This window comes from Lytechinus variegatus, chromosome 5, assembly GCF_018143015.1.
Source record: "Lytechinus variegatus isolate NC3 chromosome 5, Lvar_3.0, whole genome shotgun sequence".
Taxonomy (NCBI): domain Eukaryota; kingdom Metazoa; phylum Echinodermata; class Echinoidea; order Temnopleuroida; family Toxopneustidae; genus Lytechinus; species Lytechinus variegatus.
Genome location: NC_054744.1, coordinates 47,832,334 through 47,850,906, shown reverse-complemented (window position 1 = coordinate 47,850,906; position 18,573 = coordinate 47,832,334). Strand labels below are relative to the sequence as shown.

The window sequence follows — 18,573 nt, the reverse complement described above, 5'->3', positions numbered from 1 at the left end:
GTAATTATTTTGCTTATGATTAATGTTGGAGTATTGAACACTAAAGTGCAAAGAATATTAAATGCTTTGTTGTATTGTATAGTAAATCATATTTCATAAATGAAAACTTTGTGAAACCAACTAAACATGAAGTGATGATATAAAGATGAAGTAATTAAATGTTACTAAATGAGATATTTTATTATGGAAGAATTGTTGGTTTATACGCTCAATGGCAATGACGATTCCCATATATTCTAAACTGATAGTTATGTGATATATGGCTTGTGAACTGAACAAGAGTAATAGCCAGGATCAGTGTATTGATGTTGTATATGATATAGTTGATGTAAATATTCATTGAACTGAGAAGTTATACTTCTATGAGAAGAGAGATTTCCTTTTGCTATTTAGGGATAAAAGATACCGTAGTTTGTTTTTACATTATTTTCCGTAAGTAGCTCAGTGAATTCAAGCTAGTATATCTTAACTGACTTGTGAACATTTATAGTGTTATTACTGGACCTTGTCTATTAGGAGATGGTTATTTATTTACTCTCTTTAGGGACGAGCTGGGCTCGTACTTCATCCTTGAACTCAGAGTTCGTGACTTGTGATTCATCGTAGCAATCTTCGTACTGTGGCTCTCAGCCCTCATCATTTCGTCCGCGATTCTGGACTGGCTTTTCGTCGAGAGTTCGCTCGCTTTACTTCGCGTCGTCGACGAAGCCACCGCAGCTCGCTCTTAGACGACTATATTCATCGGACCAACGATAGTCATTGACGATGTCGAAGGGGTCCTTATTCTGAACAATATAAATTATAACCAGATTAGATATACTACGGTCCAGTGTATGTATTCATCCAAGTATAAACCCTCTTTTGATGAAACTTAATTGGTGGAATTAATAACCAAAAATATTGTCACGTTTGGATGCCAAATTATTAGGCCTTGATTAAATATAAATAAATCACTCTCATTAGATACATATTGCAACATATTCAGTATAGGTTAATTCATGCTGATGTTAACTGCTGAATACAGTTTGATGTTATGTTGATATGCATGTGATTCATGATTTAATTCTGATTATTCAATTTCTTTAACTATATGTACATTTATAGAGCTGGTCGCTCTGAATTAAATTTATGTTACATATAGATATTGAATGATTGTGTGATTATTGCAAGTGGTAACTACTTTCATTTCAAACAGAACCAAATCTATTACCAGACTGGGAATTTCAGTCCCAAGATCTGACATTTTGGCGACCACGAAGGGACTCTCTTGTCCATTTGATAGGTTAGGTTAATAATGAAATGATTGTTATCATTGATGGTAATTATACTTGTATGTAGATCTGATAATGATATTTTGATCTCTTTTCCATTTGGTTGTTTTTACAAAGTTTGTTGTAGGTCCAAGGTTGTGAAAGACAGTGGTGCATGTGGAGGTCAGGGCAAGGAGGCTTTACTGCGTGTACGCCTGTACGTGCCAGTGCTGTGTGCATCGAGACTTCATTGCGCTGCGTAAACTGTCTGCATATGGTAAGTTTGTAACTAAACCTGTGGAGTGGCCTACAGTATGGAGAGAGACAAGTTCATTGCACAAGGAGAGAAGTTTGGTTTAGAGGGTGATAAATTGAGAGCATATGTTGATGGATGTGTGCGAGAAGCTAGAGATGAAAGAGCAGCAGCAAGGAGTGCTGAGGTTGAAGCTAGGAATGCCGAGGATGAAGCTAGGAAAAAAGAATCAGAGTTATTAGATAAACAGATTAAACTTGAAGAGTTAAGGAAAAATAATAGGACAGAAAATGTTTCACGTGCAGGGCATTCACATAAGCCTAGTATTCCGCCCCTCCCTGTTTTTCAAGAAGGAAAGGATGACTTAGATAGTTATTTGTCTAGATTTGAGAAACACGCCATAATTGTGGGTTGGGATAGGTCAGTATGGGCACCTGCATTGTGTGCGTTGATGTCAGGTAAGGCTCTTGATATAATTTCAAGACTTACAGTGTCCCAGGCTCAGGAGTATGAAACAGTAAAATCCTCACTTCTTAAAGGGTATGATCTTACAGAAGAAGGGTATAGGACTAAGTTCAGGTACGCTAAACTCAATAATGGTGAGACCTATGTGCAGTACGCTTGCAGGATTGAGAAGTATCTCAATCATTGGATTGAGCTAAGCTCTTATGATGACAATATGGAAGGTCTGAAGAGTTTGCTCATTCAGGAGCAAGTATATAATTCATGTGGAAAAGAATTATTGATGTTCATTAAGGAACGTCACCCCTGTAATCTGTCGGAAGTCCTAAATCTAGCTGATCAATTCAATGAAGCCCATGCAGATATGAGAATAAGGAGAATGAATAAAGCCCATCAGTCCAGTTCTAAAAATGTAAATCCTAATGTGAATAAGAGTAATAACAATGCAATTAGTCACACTAAGTCTGAAAAACCAGGTAAGTCCAAATTTGATGACAAGAAGTGTTTCAATTGTAATAAATTTGGACATATCTCTTTTAATTGTCCAAACAAGAAAGGTCGTCGAGAGATGGGAGCCAGTGTTGTCGCAGGCAGGTCAGCAGAAGACACATCAGCTGGAGATGATGCTGCAGCAGGACCTACCGACACTAGAGAGATGGCCGGACACTTCAACCACAAGAGTTTGAGTCTAATCGTGCAGGAGAATCTCACAGAAGATGGAAGCGGAGTGAAGTTGGCATCTGGTGACACTCTACCGGTACTATCGGCAGTGGCGAGTGGATCAGAAGTGGAGATGCCAGTCGTCGATGGATTGGTGAATGGGAAGCCCGTGGATGTTCTTCGCGACAGTGGTTGCACAACAGTCATCGTCCGATATGAGTTGGTGCGTGAAGAGCAGTTCTTTGGAGATAGGCTGACGTGTTTGCTCGTCGACCGGACGCTGAGAAACTTCCGACGTGCCAAAATCGACATAGATACTCCATACTTCAAGGGTAAGGTAGAAGCTCTATGTGTACCAACCCCTGTTTATGATCTTGTATTAGGTAATATTCCTGGAGCTAGGCAACCAGCTGATCCAGACGGAGAATGGACGCCAGGAGATCATCAAGGCAGTGCAGTGGAGACAAGAGGGCAGAAGCGGCAGGCGGGACGGACAAGGCCTCCTCTTCCTGTACCCAAGCCACTAGAAGACATTGTGTCAGTGGATAATCTCATCCAGGCCCAGAAGGAAGACAGCTCGTTGGATGCCTCTAGGAAAGCCGCTGAGAAAGGAGAAAAGAAGATAAGGGTGGAAATTCATCTTGCTTTTTCTTTAAGAAGGATGTACTCTATAGGGAATACATGGATGCAACCCCAGGGTCAGATGTTCTGTTACAAGTTGTCGTGCCCACCAAGTTCAGAAATCAAGTCTTAAAACTGGCTCATGAGTCGATTCTAGGTGGTCATCTAGGGAATAAGAAGACCTGTGAAAAGATCTTGATGCATTTCTTCTGGCCAGGTATGCATGCAGATGTAGTCCGGTATTGTCGGTCATGTGGGCCATGTCAACGTACTTCGCCGAAGGGAAAGGTCACGAAGGTACCTCTGGGATCAACCCCTCTCATCGATGAACCTTTCAGACGTGTGGCGATGGACTTGGTTGGACCGATAGAGCCGGCTAGTAGTAAAGGTAACCGATTCATACTAACTGTTGTAGATTATGCTACTCGTTACCCAGAAGCAGTAGCGCTTCGCCGTATTGACGCACAGACGGTTGCGGAGGCACTGATGGACATCTACTCCAGGGTAGGGATACCACGAGAGGTGTTGACAGACCGTGGCAGCCAATTCACATCAGAGCTGATGAAGGAAGTGAGTCGTCTACTCTCCATCCGGCAGATGACTACTACACCCTATCATCCTGCTTGCAATGGGCTAGTTGAACGCTTCAATGGTACCTTGAAGTCCATGCTCCGCAAAATGTGTGAAGAAAGACCCAAGGATTGGGAAAGGTATCTTAACCCCCTCTTGTTTGCTTACAGAGATTCAGTGCAGGAGAGCACAGGCTTCTCACCCTTTGAAATCCTGTATGGGAGAGCAGTTCGAGGCCCTCTTGCTATTCTTCAAGAGCTCTGGACGGGTGAGGTTGACGAGCCAGATACCAAGACTACTTACCAATACGTACTGGATCTGAAGGAGAGGCTGGAGTTGACGTGTCAACTTGCCCAGCAGAATCTCAGCAAATCAGCAGAGACATACAGAAGACAGTACAACAAGAAAGCCAAGGAGCGAAAATTTGAAGTCGACGACGAAGTTCTTCTTCTACTTCCAAGCGACAACAACAAGTTGTTGATGCACTGGAAAGGACCTTTCAAGGTGGTGCAGAAGGTAGGACCTCTCGACTACAAAATCGATTTGGACGGGAAGACGAAGACATTTCACGCAAACCTTCTGAAGAAATATTACAGGAGAGAAGAGGTAAGTGCGGGAGTGTTTGATGTTGTTTGTGTCTCTGTAGTGGACGAGGACGTATCCCAGGATTGTGAAGGAGAGAGTGAAGATGTGGACCCTTCGGTAAGAAAAGACATTCTTCATCTCCCTAATCTTAACCCTACAGAATCACTCAACGATGTGCAAATCAGTCCACAACTGGATGATGACCAGCAAGAGAAAGTCAACTCTCTTTTACATGAGTATGAAGAAGTCTTGACAGATATGCCGGGATCGACAAACCTAGGTAAGCACGACATTAAACTTGTCACTAAGGAGCCCATTAAGAGTAAGCCGTATCCATTGCCACATGCTCTGCGAGGTAAGGTGAACGAAGAGGTTCAAAAGATGATGGATTTAGGGATAGTGGAACCGTCCAATTCCCCTTACGCATCCCCTGTTGTTATGGTAAAAAAGAAAGATGGGTCTATTAGGTTTTGTTGTGATTATCGCAAATTAAACCAAGTCACCATAACTGATGCAGAACCAATTCCCGATCAGGAAGAAATATTTGCTAAATTGTCTAGGGCCAAGTATTTCACTAAAATTGATTTAACCAAAGGTTATTGGCAGGTACCCCTAACAGAAGAAGCCAAGGAGTTGACGGCATTTGTGACACCAGAAGGTTTGTACCAATTTCGAAGCATGCCTTTTGGGCTAGTTAACGCTCCAGCAAGTTTTAGTCGGATTATGAGAGATCTACTCCGTGGATTGAAGTATGTAGACAACTTCATTGATGATATTTTGATTCACACGGTAAGTTTTGAGGAACATTTGGATACCCTCCGGGAGGTATTCGAGAGACTGAAGAAGGCCAACTTGACGGCCAGACCAACGAAGTGTACAATCGGATGTGTAAGTATCGAATTTCTTGGTCATCGAGTAGGTCAAGGAGAGCTTCGGCCAGTGCAAGACAAAGTCAAAGCAGTGCAAGAAGCTCAAAGACCGAAGACCAAAAAGCAACTTCGATCCTTTCTAGGTCTTGTAGGTTATTACAGGCGATTCATTCCGAATTTTGCAGCCATAGCAGTACCCTTGACTGATCGAACGAAGAAGGGGGAACCACTTCTCGTGAAATGGGGAGATGCAGAAGAGGCAGCCTTCAATACCTTGAAGACGAAGCTCGCTAGAGAACCCATCCTCCATCTTCCAGACCTAGATCACCCTTTCATCTTGAGGACCGATGCTTCAGATAATGGCCTCGGGGCAATCTTGCTTCAGGAAACAGAAGGTAAGAAGTTTCCGATCGCCTATGCCAGCAAGAAGCTACTTCCAAGAGAGCAAGGCTACTCAGTCATGGAACGTGAGTGCTTAGCGGTTGTATGGGGAGTTCTGAAGTTTGAACCGTATCTCTATGGCAAGCACTTCCACCTAGAAACGGATCACCAACCTCTGAAATGTATTGCCAAGTCGAAGGTGGCAAACGCAAGGATCCTGAGATGGGCTCTGCTACTACAGCCGTTCCGGTTCACCATCACAGCGATCAAAAGTGTAGAGAACGTCGGTGCAGACTACCTAAGTAGGATACCGGATAATGATTCTACATGAAGCAGAAACCAGGATGAGTGTTTTTGGTTTTCTTGTAAATACATTTATATTTGTATATATATATTAATTGTTTGATTTTCCTTCCAGGTTCGGAGAAACTCACTCCAAAAATTATAGAAATTTCTTGAAGGAAGGGGAGATATGTCACAATGCGACTGGAAGTCTATTTAGTGTTAACCCCTAGTAACCATTCAGCTTGTATATAATAAAAGGAATTTGGGTGGTTGACTCTTGTCATAGCCCCAGAGTCAATCAACTGTATCTTTAAGTAAGTGATCAAACCCGCTGGGGTGTAAGGATTAGAATTTTACTTTGACTTCTTGACAAGCTTAGGTCATGAGCATTGGGTCATTTAACTTGATATATTTAGTTAAGTTCAATGGGGCTCTAAAATTCTATAGATGTTTGTTTTTATGTATGAGAGGAAAAGACTGTTGAGAATGTTTGAGATGGGAGTTTTGAATAGGTGAAATTAAAGCTTGGATAGTTAAGTAGTTTTAATTGGATATGTTCAGCGTGGAAGAGTAAAGCAGAGGAATATTGAGAATGTTAATGACTTTGTCTTTGTGAGAGTCAAGATGGAGTGGTGTTTGAGTAAAAGCAAATCAGAAATCGTTTGATTCTCGGGAGAGGAAGACCCTTCCACATTTGGTCTTAACTCGGAGTGTGAGGGTGTGGTTCTCGTAGGCCATTACTTTGGGTGTATGTTGCAGGCTGTGTAGTGCAGGCACAGCGGAGTCTTAATCCCCATCGTTGGCAGGCTGGATCCAGGCAGCACAGGCCAGGTAAAGCCACCACATCTGCCCTCATCTCACCAGGCACGACTGTTCCAAAGAACTGTAAGTTCACTATTTTATTGGTATAATTAATTATTGTAATTAAAAGCAAAACTTAGTGTTTTCAAAGAAAACAGAAATTCAGTAATTATTTTGCTTATGATTAATGTTGGAGTATTGAACACTAAAGTGCAAAGAATATTAAATGCTTTGTTGTATTGTATAGTAAATCATATTTCATAGATGAAAACTTTGTGAAACCAACTAAACATGAAGTGATGATATAAAGATGAAGTAATTAAATGTTACTAAATGAGATATTTTATTATGGAAGAATTGTTGGTTTATACGCTCAATGGCAATGACGATTCCCATATATTCTAAACTGATAGTTATGTGATATATGGCTTGTGAACTGAACAAGAGTAATAGCCAGGATCAGTGTATTGATGTTGTATATGATATAGTTGATGTAAATATTCATTGAACTGAGAAGTTATACTTCTATGAGAAGAGAGATTTCCTTTTGCTATTTAGGGATAAAAGATACCGTAGTTTGTTTTTACATTATTTTCCGTAAGTAGCTCAGTGAATTCAAGCTAGTATATCTTAACTGACTTGTGAACATTTATAGTGTTATTACTGGACCTTGTCTATTAGGAGATGGTTATTTATTTACTCTCTTTAGGGACGAGCTGGGCTCGTACTTCATCCTTGAACTCAGAGTTCGTGACTTGTGATTCATCGTAGCAATCTTCGTACTGTGGCTCTCAGCCCTCATCATTTCGTCCGCGATTCTGGACTGGCTTTTTGTCGAGAGTTCGCTCGCTTTACTTCGCGTCGTCGTCGAAGCCACCGCAGCTCGCTCTTAGACGACTATATTCATCGGACCAACGATAGTCATTGACGATGTCGAAGGGGTCCTTATTCTGAACAATATAAATTATAACCAGATTAGATATACTACGGTCCAGTGTATGTATTCATCCAAGTATAAACCCTCTTTTGATGAAACTTAATTGGTGGAATTAATAACCAAAAATATTGTCACGTTTGGATGCCAAATTATTAGGCCTTGATTAAATATAAATAAATCACTCTCATTAGATACATATTGCAACATATTCAGTATAGGTTAATTCATGCTGATGTTAACTGCTGAATACAGTTTGATGTTATGTTGATATGCATGTGATTCATGATCTAATTCTGATTATTCAATTTCTTTAACTATATGTACATTTATAGAGCTGGTCGCTCTGAATTAAATTTATGTTACTTATAGATATTGAATGATTGTGTGATTATTGCAAGTGGTAACTACGTTCATTTCAAACAGAACCAAATCTATTACCAGACTGGGAATTTCAGTCCCAAGATCTGACAGGTGGATTTGATGATTAGATCAATCACAATCAAATAGCGCGTCCTCGGGCAAAAAAAAAATCATCGGCAAATATGCTTCAATGAAGGGAAAGGGGGGGGGCTACATGAAAGCCATAAAAATATATATGGCTCTTTATAATAATAAAAAATAATAATGAAGCCAATTATATAGGCGTTGTGGCTCAGTGGATAAGTCTCTGGACTGTGAACCACAAGGTCCGGGTTCAAATCCCACCACAGTATTAGATTAGCGTTCTTTGGCCAGGCGTTTATCTCCATTGCGCTCTTTACCCAGGTGTAGTAAATGGGTACCAGGGGAGCGTTTCATCAACATTTTTGTCCGACAAGTTGTCAGATCTGACATCTTTTCTTGATTTTGATTGGCTGAGAAGCAATGTTACTATGGTAACTGTCGAATAAAATAAGACTTGTCGGATAAAACGTCTGACAAGTCCTTTCATGAAACGCTCCCCCGGTAGGAAGGAATTCCTTGAATGCTCTATGCGCCCACCCGATTAGGGTAGCCGTGCTAAAGCCGGGGTAATATAACATGCAGCGCTTAGAAACATTTATATTAAGCGCTATATAAATGTTGCATATTATTATTATATTACTTAGAAATGGAGAGAAAGAAAAAAAGAAGCGAGATGAAGTGAGTGAGCAATGTCATGAATGTGAAAATGTGGCTCACAAGCGGCGTCTTGTTCATATATTATTTGGTAAATAAACATCTGGGCCTTGCATGACGTCATATTGTTGTGTGAATAATTACTTGTTTTGGACTTGTTAAATGAAAGTCAGATGAATATCTTGTAAATAGTGTTTTAGCATTTTGATAAGTATGAATACTGTATACTTTCGATGTTTTTAATTGTGAAATAAAGTATCAACGAGTATGGACACGTGAAATGCCTAATCAATGGGAGTAATAACCAATACAAAGTACTTTGTTTTGAAGGCGCAATAATAATTTTAATTTGGTAGCATTTCCTAACCAGTAAGATGTAACTTGATGACCGTAGCTCCAGGGCCCTGGAAACGATTTCTTAACAGGGGGTGCTGATGTAAATTTGAAAAGAAAAAAGAAAAAGTTTACTTCAAAATGAAGGCTATTTCGTCCCGAGAAATTTGACAAGTAGGGAAAAAAGGGGGTTCACTCCAAAATGCAAGTCATTGTTTAGTCAATAAAGGTTTTCTGTACAAAATTTAGGTGATTTTTGGTTATATCTCTCCATTTTGTCACACCTTTCAGAATTCCAGGGGCTGTATGGAGAATGATATACATGCACCGCCCCCGCTTCTCAGGGTCATGCTAAGCTCCCTCCATCTTACCCACTTACCCCCCCCCCCCCCCCCCCCTCTTCACTGACAATCTTCGATATTTTGTATTTCAAGGATACCTTTCAAAAAAAATTTACTCAAATGATTCTGAAGAACCTTGCCAATGATTACAAAATTACAAATTCTCAGGGTATCCACCATGTCCACAGCACACGCACATTATAGACGAGAGGGTTTATTGCAAGTTAGTTACCATTAATTGCCATGATTGCAAAGTTGCAATTCATCTACCATTTTTAATGATAATTTTTTTCTGTTACAAGAGGCAGACTTATAACATTCACGCACAATGATGTTTGCAATCCCCCATCTATAATGATTCAATTACAGTAATTGTGGCGACCGTGTGGTTGCCGTGCAGTAGATCTGGTAAATTGCCAATTCGTCCACTCCAGGCTCAATTAATCTAATGCCATTCTGTCCATCAACATTTCGTCTAACAACCATTTGGTCCAATAACCATTTGGTCCAATCATCACTTGGTCTAATCACCAGTTCGTCTATTACCATTTCGTCTCATAACTAGTTGGTCTAATATATTCTTCCTTTTTATTCATTTTACACAAATAACAGTTCAATCCGACCAAATGGTATGTGGACTAAATGGCTATTGGACCAACTGGTTATTAGACGAAATGGCAGTTAGTCCATGTGGATAGTTGGTGAACTGATTGATGGACTAAATGATAGTAGACGATTTGTAGACCAATTCAAAATAAACCTGGAGTGGAAATTGTGCACTCTTCGTGCGGGATTCAAATTAATCCAATGACCGGGGTATTATGCTGTTAAGCAGGGGGAAACGCTATATTTGTATTTTTATTATTATTATTATTAATTATTATTATTATTACTATTATTATTATTATTATTATTATAACCGGTGTGTTGGCTCAGTTGGTAGAGCGTCCGTCTCACAACCGGGAGGTCGGGGGTTCAAACCCCGGCCGCGTCAGACCAAAAGACGTTAACAGATGGGATTTGCTGCTACCCTGTTTGGCGTTCAACGATTAAAGGGATAGAGCCTCGTCGATCTGGCGCTGCACAGCGGCTGCCGGGCCCACGATCAATTGGGCAAAGCAAATTTTCGGAGTATTTCATTTCATGTCTATTTCGAACAATAAATTATGGATTTTCATTTTCATTTTTTCATTTTCATTATTATTATTGTTATTATTATTATTACTATTATATTTATTATTATCATTATTATTATTATCATTATTATTAGTATTATCATCATCGCTTGAAAATATTGCTATTTTTGTATTCATTGTGGCCAACGCCTCTTAACATTTTCTTGCAATATACATTGGCTTCAATAAGAATGGAAATTACTTTTTAGTAAACCTCCCCCAACCCTCCCTTTCTCTTTTCATCTATTCATTATCTCTCCTCCTTTTCCTCTGAATTTCTTCTGCTTTCCTCCACCCTCGTCTTCTTCTACCAACCTCTTTTATCGACCCCAGTTCGCTGACCCATCTCCGAGACATCAACAGCAGCAATCATTGGGTGCAATGCTCGATGTCTTCGCGGGAATCAATCAACTTCATACGCTCCTGGTTGTCATAATGATTTCCAAAGACAGTTGGATGTCAAAGCCATGCTGGCTAAACAATGTTCTCTTGGTGTCACAAAAAGGAGGATGTTTTTGTGACGCATGCGTGACAATATCCTTTCCCGTCGTGAACGGAGTAGCGATAGAACAGCGATGTTCTTATTGGAAGAGTTTCGTCGACGCGTTCTTATCATGTGCAACATGCCCAAGGTTATCCAAAATGAGTTGTTGTTAGAATCACAGAGTACTTGATATAGTTGTTAATTCATGAATTCCTATGTGTACACTTCATGCAGTGCATTCTTCATAAACACATTTCGTTTCAAGATTTTCATTAATGCACTCTTTTCAATCTCAGCACGAGATAAGAGAAGATGGTGGCAAATGCAATTAGAGTTTAATGTTTGGGCTGTTAACATGAGCCAGAATTGATATCAGTCTTTTCGTGACCCGCCGAGTTCTGCTGAAGAAAACATGGGAGGAGAGGATATGTTTCAAGAATATTGATATCACTCGCAGTACCTTGCCGATGTTGGATTCTGTAAAACTTCGCTTAAGGAATTCTATCTTCTTAATTTTGGAATTGTTTCTTTCAAACCTTGCATTGACCATGGTAGCAGAATATTGAAAGTTGTACCAAAACATTTTGAAAATTCAAGTTTTCCTTTGCTTAAAACGAAATACTCCCTAATTATCAAAATATAAATGTATAAATGATTTTAATATCATTTTATTTCCATTTCATTCCATATATTTACACAAAATCAAAACATGTACAAAGCAATATACAAATACATTTTAAAATAGTGGTGGACCAAATGAAAGCTCATCAGGCTTGTTTGGATAGCTCAAAATAATATTCATAAGAAAAATACATAAAACATAAGACATGGCCAATCATTTAAAAAAATACATATGGCGTAAGATAGGACAGGAAAGAAGAAGGAAAGAAACAGTGTGGCTAAGATTATTTGTCAAGAGAAAACTAGGGGTTGTTGGATGTACAGTAAACATGGTAAATGTCGTTTGTAACTCAAATTGAAAAGTTTACATGTCACTCTTCGCTAATTTGTTAATTGAGTAATAATAATTAATGGATAACAAATTATTTCGAACTTTAACAATATTCCTTTTTCATTTTGTTTGTCTTCCATGCAGTTTGTAGAAATGCAATGGACTACACAGCTACCGGAGTCGGGTTACGCCAATGACAATCTGCTCCTACACCTTAACATGAGTGTCAAGGGAACAACAGAAGGCACGGTCGTCGAGCAAGGAGCTTCCCTGCCAACGAAAATAGCAGCATTGTCGCTTCTACCTGTCGTGATCATCTGTGGACTATTCGGTAATGGGCTCGTGTGTCGAGCAGTGTTCCGCTACCAGAAGCTACGGTGCGTCGCCAATACTTTTATCGTATCTCTTGCGGTCTGTGACCTTGGTGTTTGTGGGATCATCATGCCTTTTGCAGCGTATCAGGAACTCACCAACGACAAGCAATGGCATCTCGGTCCGGTCGTCTGCAACATATGGGTAGCACTGGACGTGCTACTGTGCACAGCATCTATCTGGAACATGTGTGTGATTGCTCTGGACCGTTGTATGGCCATCACCAATCCCGTGTGGTATGTGAACAGGCGGACACCCTTCATGGCGACGGTAGCCATAGCTTCGGCATGGTCTCTCTCTATTCTACTCAGTGTCATGTTCCTCTTGCTCATGGATAACTTTGCGGATAGTGCTGACTACTCGTGTCAAGTCGCACCTAAACCAGCCATAGCAGTCGTCTCTTCATCGGTGACGTTCTATATCCCATGTTTGATTGTAGTCGCGGTATACATAAAGATCTTTCTGGCTGCACGACGCCATCTACGGAAGAAGTCAATTAGGGCTGCTATCTCTACAATGCACATGAGAAGGCCATCACAACCTTGCGTGGAGAAACAGCAAAAGTCCAGCAGCTCGGAAACACAGGGTAATGGCCATACCCAACCTCTCTGTACGTCCCCAGATGAAAACAAAAATCCGATGAAATCTGTTAGAGAAAATCTTGAACTACAACTTCCCAACGTAGCGTCTTCATCAAACAATGGACTCTCTCCGAATAATCTTCGAATTCCCAATGCGTCTGTCACATCCATAAGTACCTCCAAAAAGACATCATTCAACCTCAGCGTACCTGAACCGTCCTTTTCTCCAGAAGACGGCATTTCAGGCACCGACAATTCTGATATCAACGAAGTTCCGCGTTCGCCCCGTAGATCGTTGACACCATTTTCATTCAACTACCCCAGGCCGAAGATACACCGTATTTCAGTAACTCGGGAACGACGTGCCGCTGCCGTGCTTGCTGTGGTCATCGGCGTCTTCATATGTTGTTGGCTTCCGTTTTTTATTGTTTACGTCATCATTGGAATTTGCGAGTGGTGTCACGTGACAAACCTTACGTTTCAAGTACTCACGTGGTTGGGTTGGTGTAATTCTATTCTCAATCCTCTAATCTATACCGTATTCAATCTCGACTTCAGACACGCGTTCAGAAAAATTCTCCTTGATGTTCCGTGCCAGTAAAAAAAGAAGAAAACTACTAAATGTAAATCATGGAGCGTATATCCACATGCCTTATACCATGTGTTTGATTTATTCTAAAATCCACTGCTTCCACCGACTGACCCTCATCAATTACTGTTTAAATGGATGAGAATTAAGAAAACATTCTATCGATGACGGTAAAGGGCGGCGTTTGACATTGCCAGTGTTGTTCCTTAGTTACACTATACCTTGTATATGCGACTGCAGGAGTCGTTCAGGATTTGCTTACTCACACTCTCTCTCTCTCTCTTTTAAAAGTCCAACCCTTGTACTCGTTGGACAAAATATATCATTGTTAAAATCACCTGAATGCTACGTTTAAGATTTTCCCAAATTGTAGGCCTACTATTGGATTATGAAAATTCAATCCCAAATGTCTAGACAAAGCACAATAACAGTTCAACTATCAATCATAAAGTTGTATGTGTCTAACAATTTTATGCTCTTCCGGTGGGTGCTGTTCGTAAGTTAAGAACGACTGGTGATCCTTCCTTGTGGTATATGGTATATTGAATTGGCAATGGTTTAGCGCGTAAGAAGGGATCACCAGTCGTTCTTAAAGTCGCTCTTAACTTACGAACAGTTTTACGAAACTGCTCTCTCGGTATTATTTCTTAATTTCATCTCGATGGTGAGATTTTAAATACTAAATAAATATATAGGAGTGAAAGGAAGAAACAGGAATACTTCTGTATTGAGAACATTGGTATTTTGCTTATACATGTTATAGTTGTCACAATATGCAATTAAAAATATAATAACACATTATGTGGCAAAGAGAATTGCATTTTTATAGTTTTTAGGCATATTCAGTTATTTTTTGTAAGATCTAATTTGACGCAATGTCCATACAGTATTATGTCACTTTATGAGAGAAAGACAGGAGAGCCGAGGCTAATCAAAAAAGTTATTTGACGGTGAATCTAAGAATTTACACTATTATCAAACCATTTCAAACTTGTGCATGGCGTAATACAAAATGGAATTACGCGGGAAATATGAAATTATATACATGGCGTTTCATTTTTGAAAACCGATTTCATAGTTTTACAGTTTTGTGTAATTGCTCTGAACTGGAAATCTATTCAAACTCTCAGGCCCGTATTCTGAAGTCGGGTTTAACTTAAACTCAGGTTTAAAGTTGTGGTTTAAGTATGGATAGCCAATTGGTACATAAATGTCCAACAGTAGAGATATAATATTTCAGCTCATTTGACTCTCAACTCAGTCATAATTGTCTAGAAAATATAGATGATTGTCTTCACCATTGAAGAATAGGGAGAGAGCACAGTAAATATAAGAAACATACAACTTAATAAAAATTTTGACACTTTTGGCTTCCCATAATTTTAGCACAGAGTTAGACCATGGTCTAAGTTAAACCTGACTTGAGAATACGGGCCTCAGAGTCTAAAATCTATTTTGTAGATTGATGACAAAACGCGCTGCCCCTCATGAAACAACGAGTCAATGGTTTGAGAAAAGTAATTCATGTTTGCTGCCATCTCAGTTCTCCACCACACAACGTCAAAATATCACGTCACAGCTTCAACTGACTAATTGGCACGATTGTGTTTGTATTAAGAGATAACAAAAAATCGCGAATGAATTGTACTTTGATTTAATCCCTTATTACTAAGTTCATTTCTTCTCCTTTAGTAATTTACCTTATTTTGTGTGATTTCCTCAGCATTTGTTATTATAACATTACCTAAATTGAATGCCTTTGTAAAATATAAACAAAGATAAAAACATATCTAAATGCTTAATATGAATCGTTGCCTTCTTGTTTGTAATATTAACATTTCTAGCTAATATGAATCGCCTTCTTCAAAATATCGTTTTTTAGACAAACAAATCTTTTATTCTATTGACTTAGAAGGCTATGAAGTTTCTTGGAATATAAAAAGTAAATAGGAGTCAGGAGAAAAGGTGATGGAGAAAGAGTGAGACTGGAGAGAGACTAGGAGGAAGGGGTGGGTCATGGAGATAGAGATAGACTAGTTGGTGTTGTCGAATAGTGGTCAGTTTCACTTGCCTCGACCAATGTAGCTCTGTCCTATTTCATGTACCTCTAGTGTGTCGGATATACACAGAAGTATTTGAAAAATGTATCAAAAGACATTCGTTTTGATGCTTGAATCAAATGAGAAAATAAAATACCAGACTGTTCTTTTTTACAATAAAACTGCCTTTCCTCCTCAAAAACCCTGAGTCATTTATTGAAATATCATGCAGAAAAAAAATCTCATTTAGTTTATCAAATAACCGTTCACCTTTTCTATTTTCTCCCTCTCTTGCACGAGTCCGATTCATTAATACCAGGGTTCTGTTGAACAAATTATTGCAATCGATTGCAAATTTGTAACAATCCTTGTGGGTGTTTCATAAAGCTGTTCGTAAGATAAGAACGACTTTAAGATCGACTGGTGATCCTTTCTTTTGGTAAATGGTATATTATAGGCGATGGTTCAGCGCGTAAGAAAGGATCACCAGTCGTTTTTAAAGTCGCTCTTAACTTACGAACAATTTTATGAAACGGCCTCCAGATTTCCTTATTGTCCTCACATCAACATCTCCCTTCCCCCATATACCTTCCTCTGTTTCTCTCTTTTCGTCTTCAAACGTCATTCCTTTCTTTCTCGTAATCGTCCCATGAACCACACCAAACGACTCTGATAGAATGACAGCTTTGTTTGATTATCGTATTATGATTATTTTTATTGCGTTCTCAGCACACATACACATGCAGTTGATTGATAAAATTAGTGATTACATTCAATCGTTAAATGATTGCAAAAAGTGGAAAATATGATCTATGAAAAATAGAGAAACACAAACGTGACTGTTCAAAGTGAAAGAAAAATCAGTCGATATGAAATTTCCTTATACGGTTGTAGATGGCCCGCAGATAACTTTTAAAATTAATTTGATTGATACGTTTCAGAAAATGTCAATTTTTGTGGCTTCTGTTTTTTTTTCATGTAAAAATGGAATTTATGTTGTCAAAATGTTTGTAGTTTAATACAAATTAAATGACAGGGAGTCAATAAATTTATCTATACAAAAATCCTTTTTATACATGTTATAAGAGTAATATTTTTAATGTCCTTGGGATGAGCAAGTAATATCTTAATTGACATTATTACTCCTCACACGAAATCTCCCAGACGTATTCAACGCGTTATCATCTCAAAACTGTAATAACCCGCCTGAAAAAAATACAAGCACATTCACATAATTATAACAAATTATTTCCAGCTTTCAATTAGATACGTTTTTTTCTTTCACACACGTTTGTGACTTTGCCATATGATATTCCACATTAATACATCATGATGGTAAATACTTTATTTAGTGATGTTTAATGATAATAGGTACTCTTTATCTTTACAAGTGTCATAATATGCTCTTGATTTTGCAAGAATGTAGAAGAAACCAGCTTCTACGTAATAACATCCATCATGATTATTGATCAAAGCTCTTATACCAACATGAGAAAATGATATTATGATTATTTTAAACGCATTTGACTTCTTTTGGAGTTATATTATCACAAATTTTATAAGAAAATGATAAAGCCATGAAGATCATCACGTTCATTTCGATGGTCATGGTTTTGAGGGTTTGTTGAAAACATTTGATTATGTATAACCATACATACAAAGTTTGTCGGAAGAAAATAATTCACGCTCAAATGATATCTGAAAGTATATCTACACGGCAATAACCATGATAACTGTGGTGTTAACCGGTGTACATAGAGGACCACACCAGTTATATTACACTGGTGTTAAATTGGTGGTGTTAGTTTTACACCTATAGGTGTTATTACAACACCTATGGTTGTTAAATTTACACTCTTTGGTGTTATGTTCAATCTCTAGGGTGTTATTTTAACACCTCAGGGTGTGGTCCTCTATTAACACCAATTGGTGTCAGTTTTAACACCACAGTTTTTAACGTGCATTCTAACAAAAGTGATCTACACTTATCCATCTGCACAAATACACTCTGTAGAGTATGTAAACATTATTAGTTCGTATATCATTTTGCTATCAATTTTGTCGATTAAATAGTCAAGTAAATGAATTGCAAGAACAAAAAATGGTTGGTTGATAAAATATCAAATTGTAAAACTTTTTGAAGAGTTACCGTGTAAAGGTATCTATCCATATTAGCAAAGGCCGATTGAAAATAAAGGAAAAGATGATCTTTCAGTTTAGATATTTTAACAAAACAAACTCAATTATATTTTTTTCATTCTATTACTATAACTCACCTTGCATAGTCTATTCTCAAGTGATTTTCTGTTAGTTCTCAAGAACTAAATGCAGAATATTAATTAAGCAATTTATTACTCAATTACAATGATAACAATGTATTCGTACAAAAATAAAAATAACATGTTCACAATAAAGCATGATATATACATAAAATAGACGATATTCTCTCTTGTATCTCAAAATAATATATGCTCATAGAGAATGCAGTTTTTTATCTTTCACATTAAGAAAAATACATTAAGTTCTCGATAACAATTTTATTGAGAAATATTTCTTCCTGTTATAAGCAATGAAAGATATACGAAAGAATGACTCCATAATTATTTCGAATACAATACAGCAAAATATGAAATAAATTTAACTATGTTTCACACACTCCAAATATTTGCTCTCACTGTTAGGTCTCTTCTTGGTTTATTCATCATTAACCCTAAAAGGACTGGGGGCAGTGATGCCCCCCTCCCCGAAGCTTCGCGCGATATTTCCGAAACGCAAAAAGTTAGCGCTGCAAAATCTTATGACTTTTTTCTTAAAGTCTCGCGCAACTTTTGACACCAAATTCGCGACATGCGGGTATAGCATCGCGACATCACATGACTTTTTACAAGACAATGTCATCCAGAAAATGGCCCATTTTTATACTTTGTGTACAAAG

General features: G+C 38.5%; 1 protein-coding gene across 1 annotated transcript; it reads left to right on the top strand.

Moving 5' to 3' along the window:
- Positions 1–12,206: 12,206 nt before the first annotated feature.
- On the top strand, positions 12,207–14,136 carry LOC121416332 (5-hydroxytryptamine receptor 1D-like). The gene has a single exon (XM_041609899.1). It carries the CDS (start codon positions 12,211–12,213, stop codon positions 13,609–13,611), a length of 1,401 nt encoding a protein of 466 aa, XP_041465833.1. The 5' UTR covers positions 12,207–12,210; the 3' UTR covers positions 13,612–14,136.
- The last annotated feature ends 4,437 nt before the right edge of the window (positions 14,137–18,573 follow it).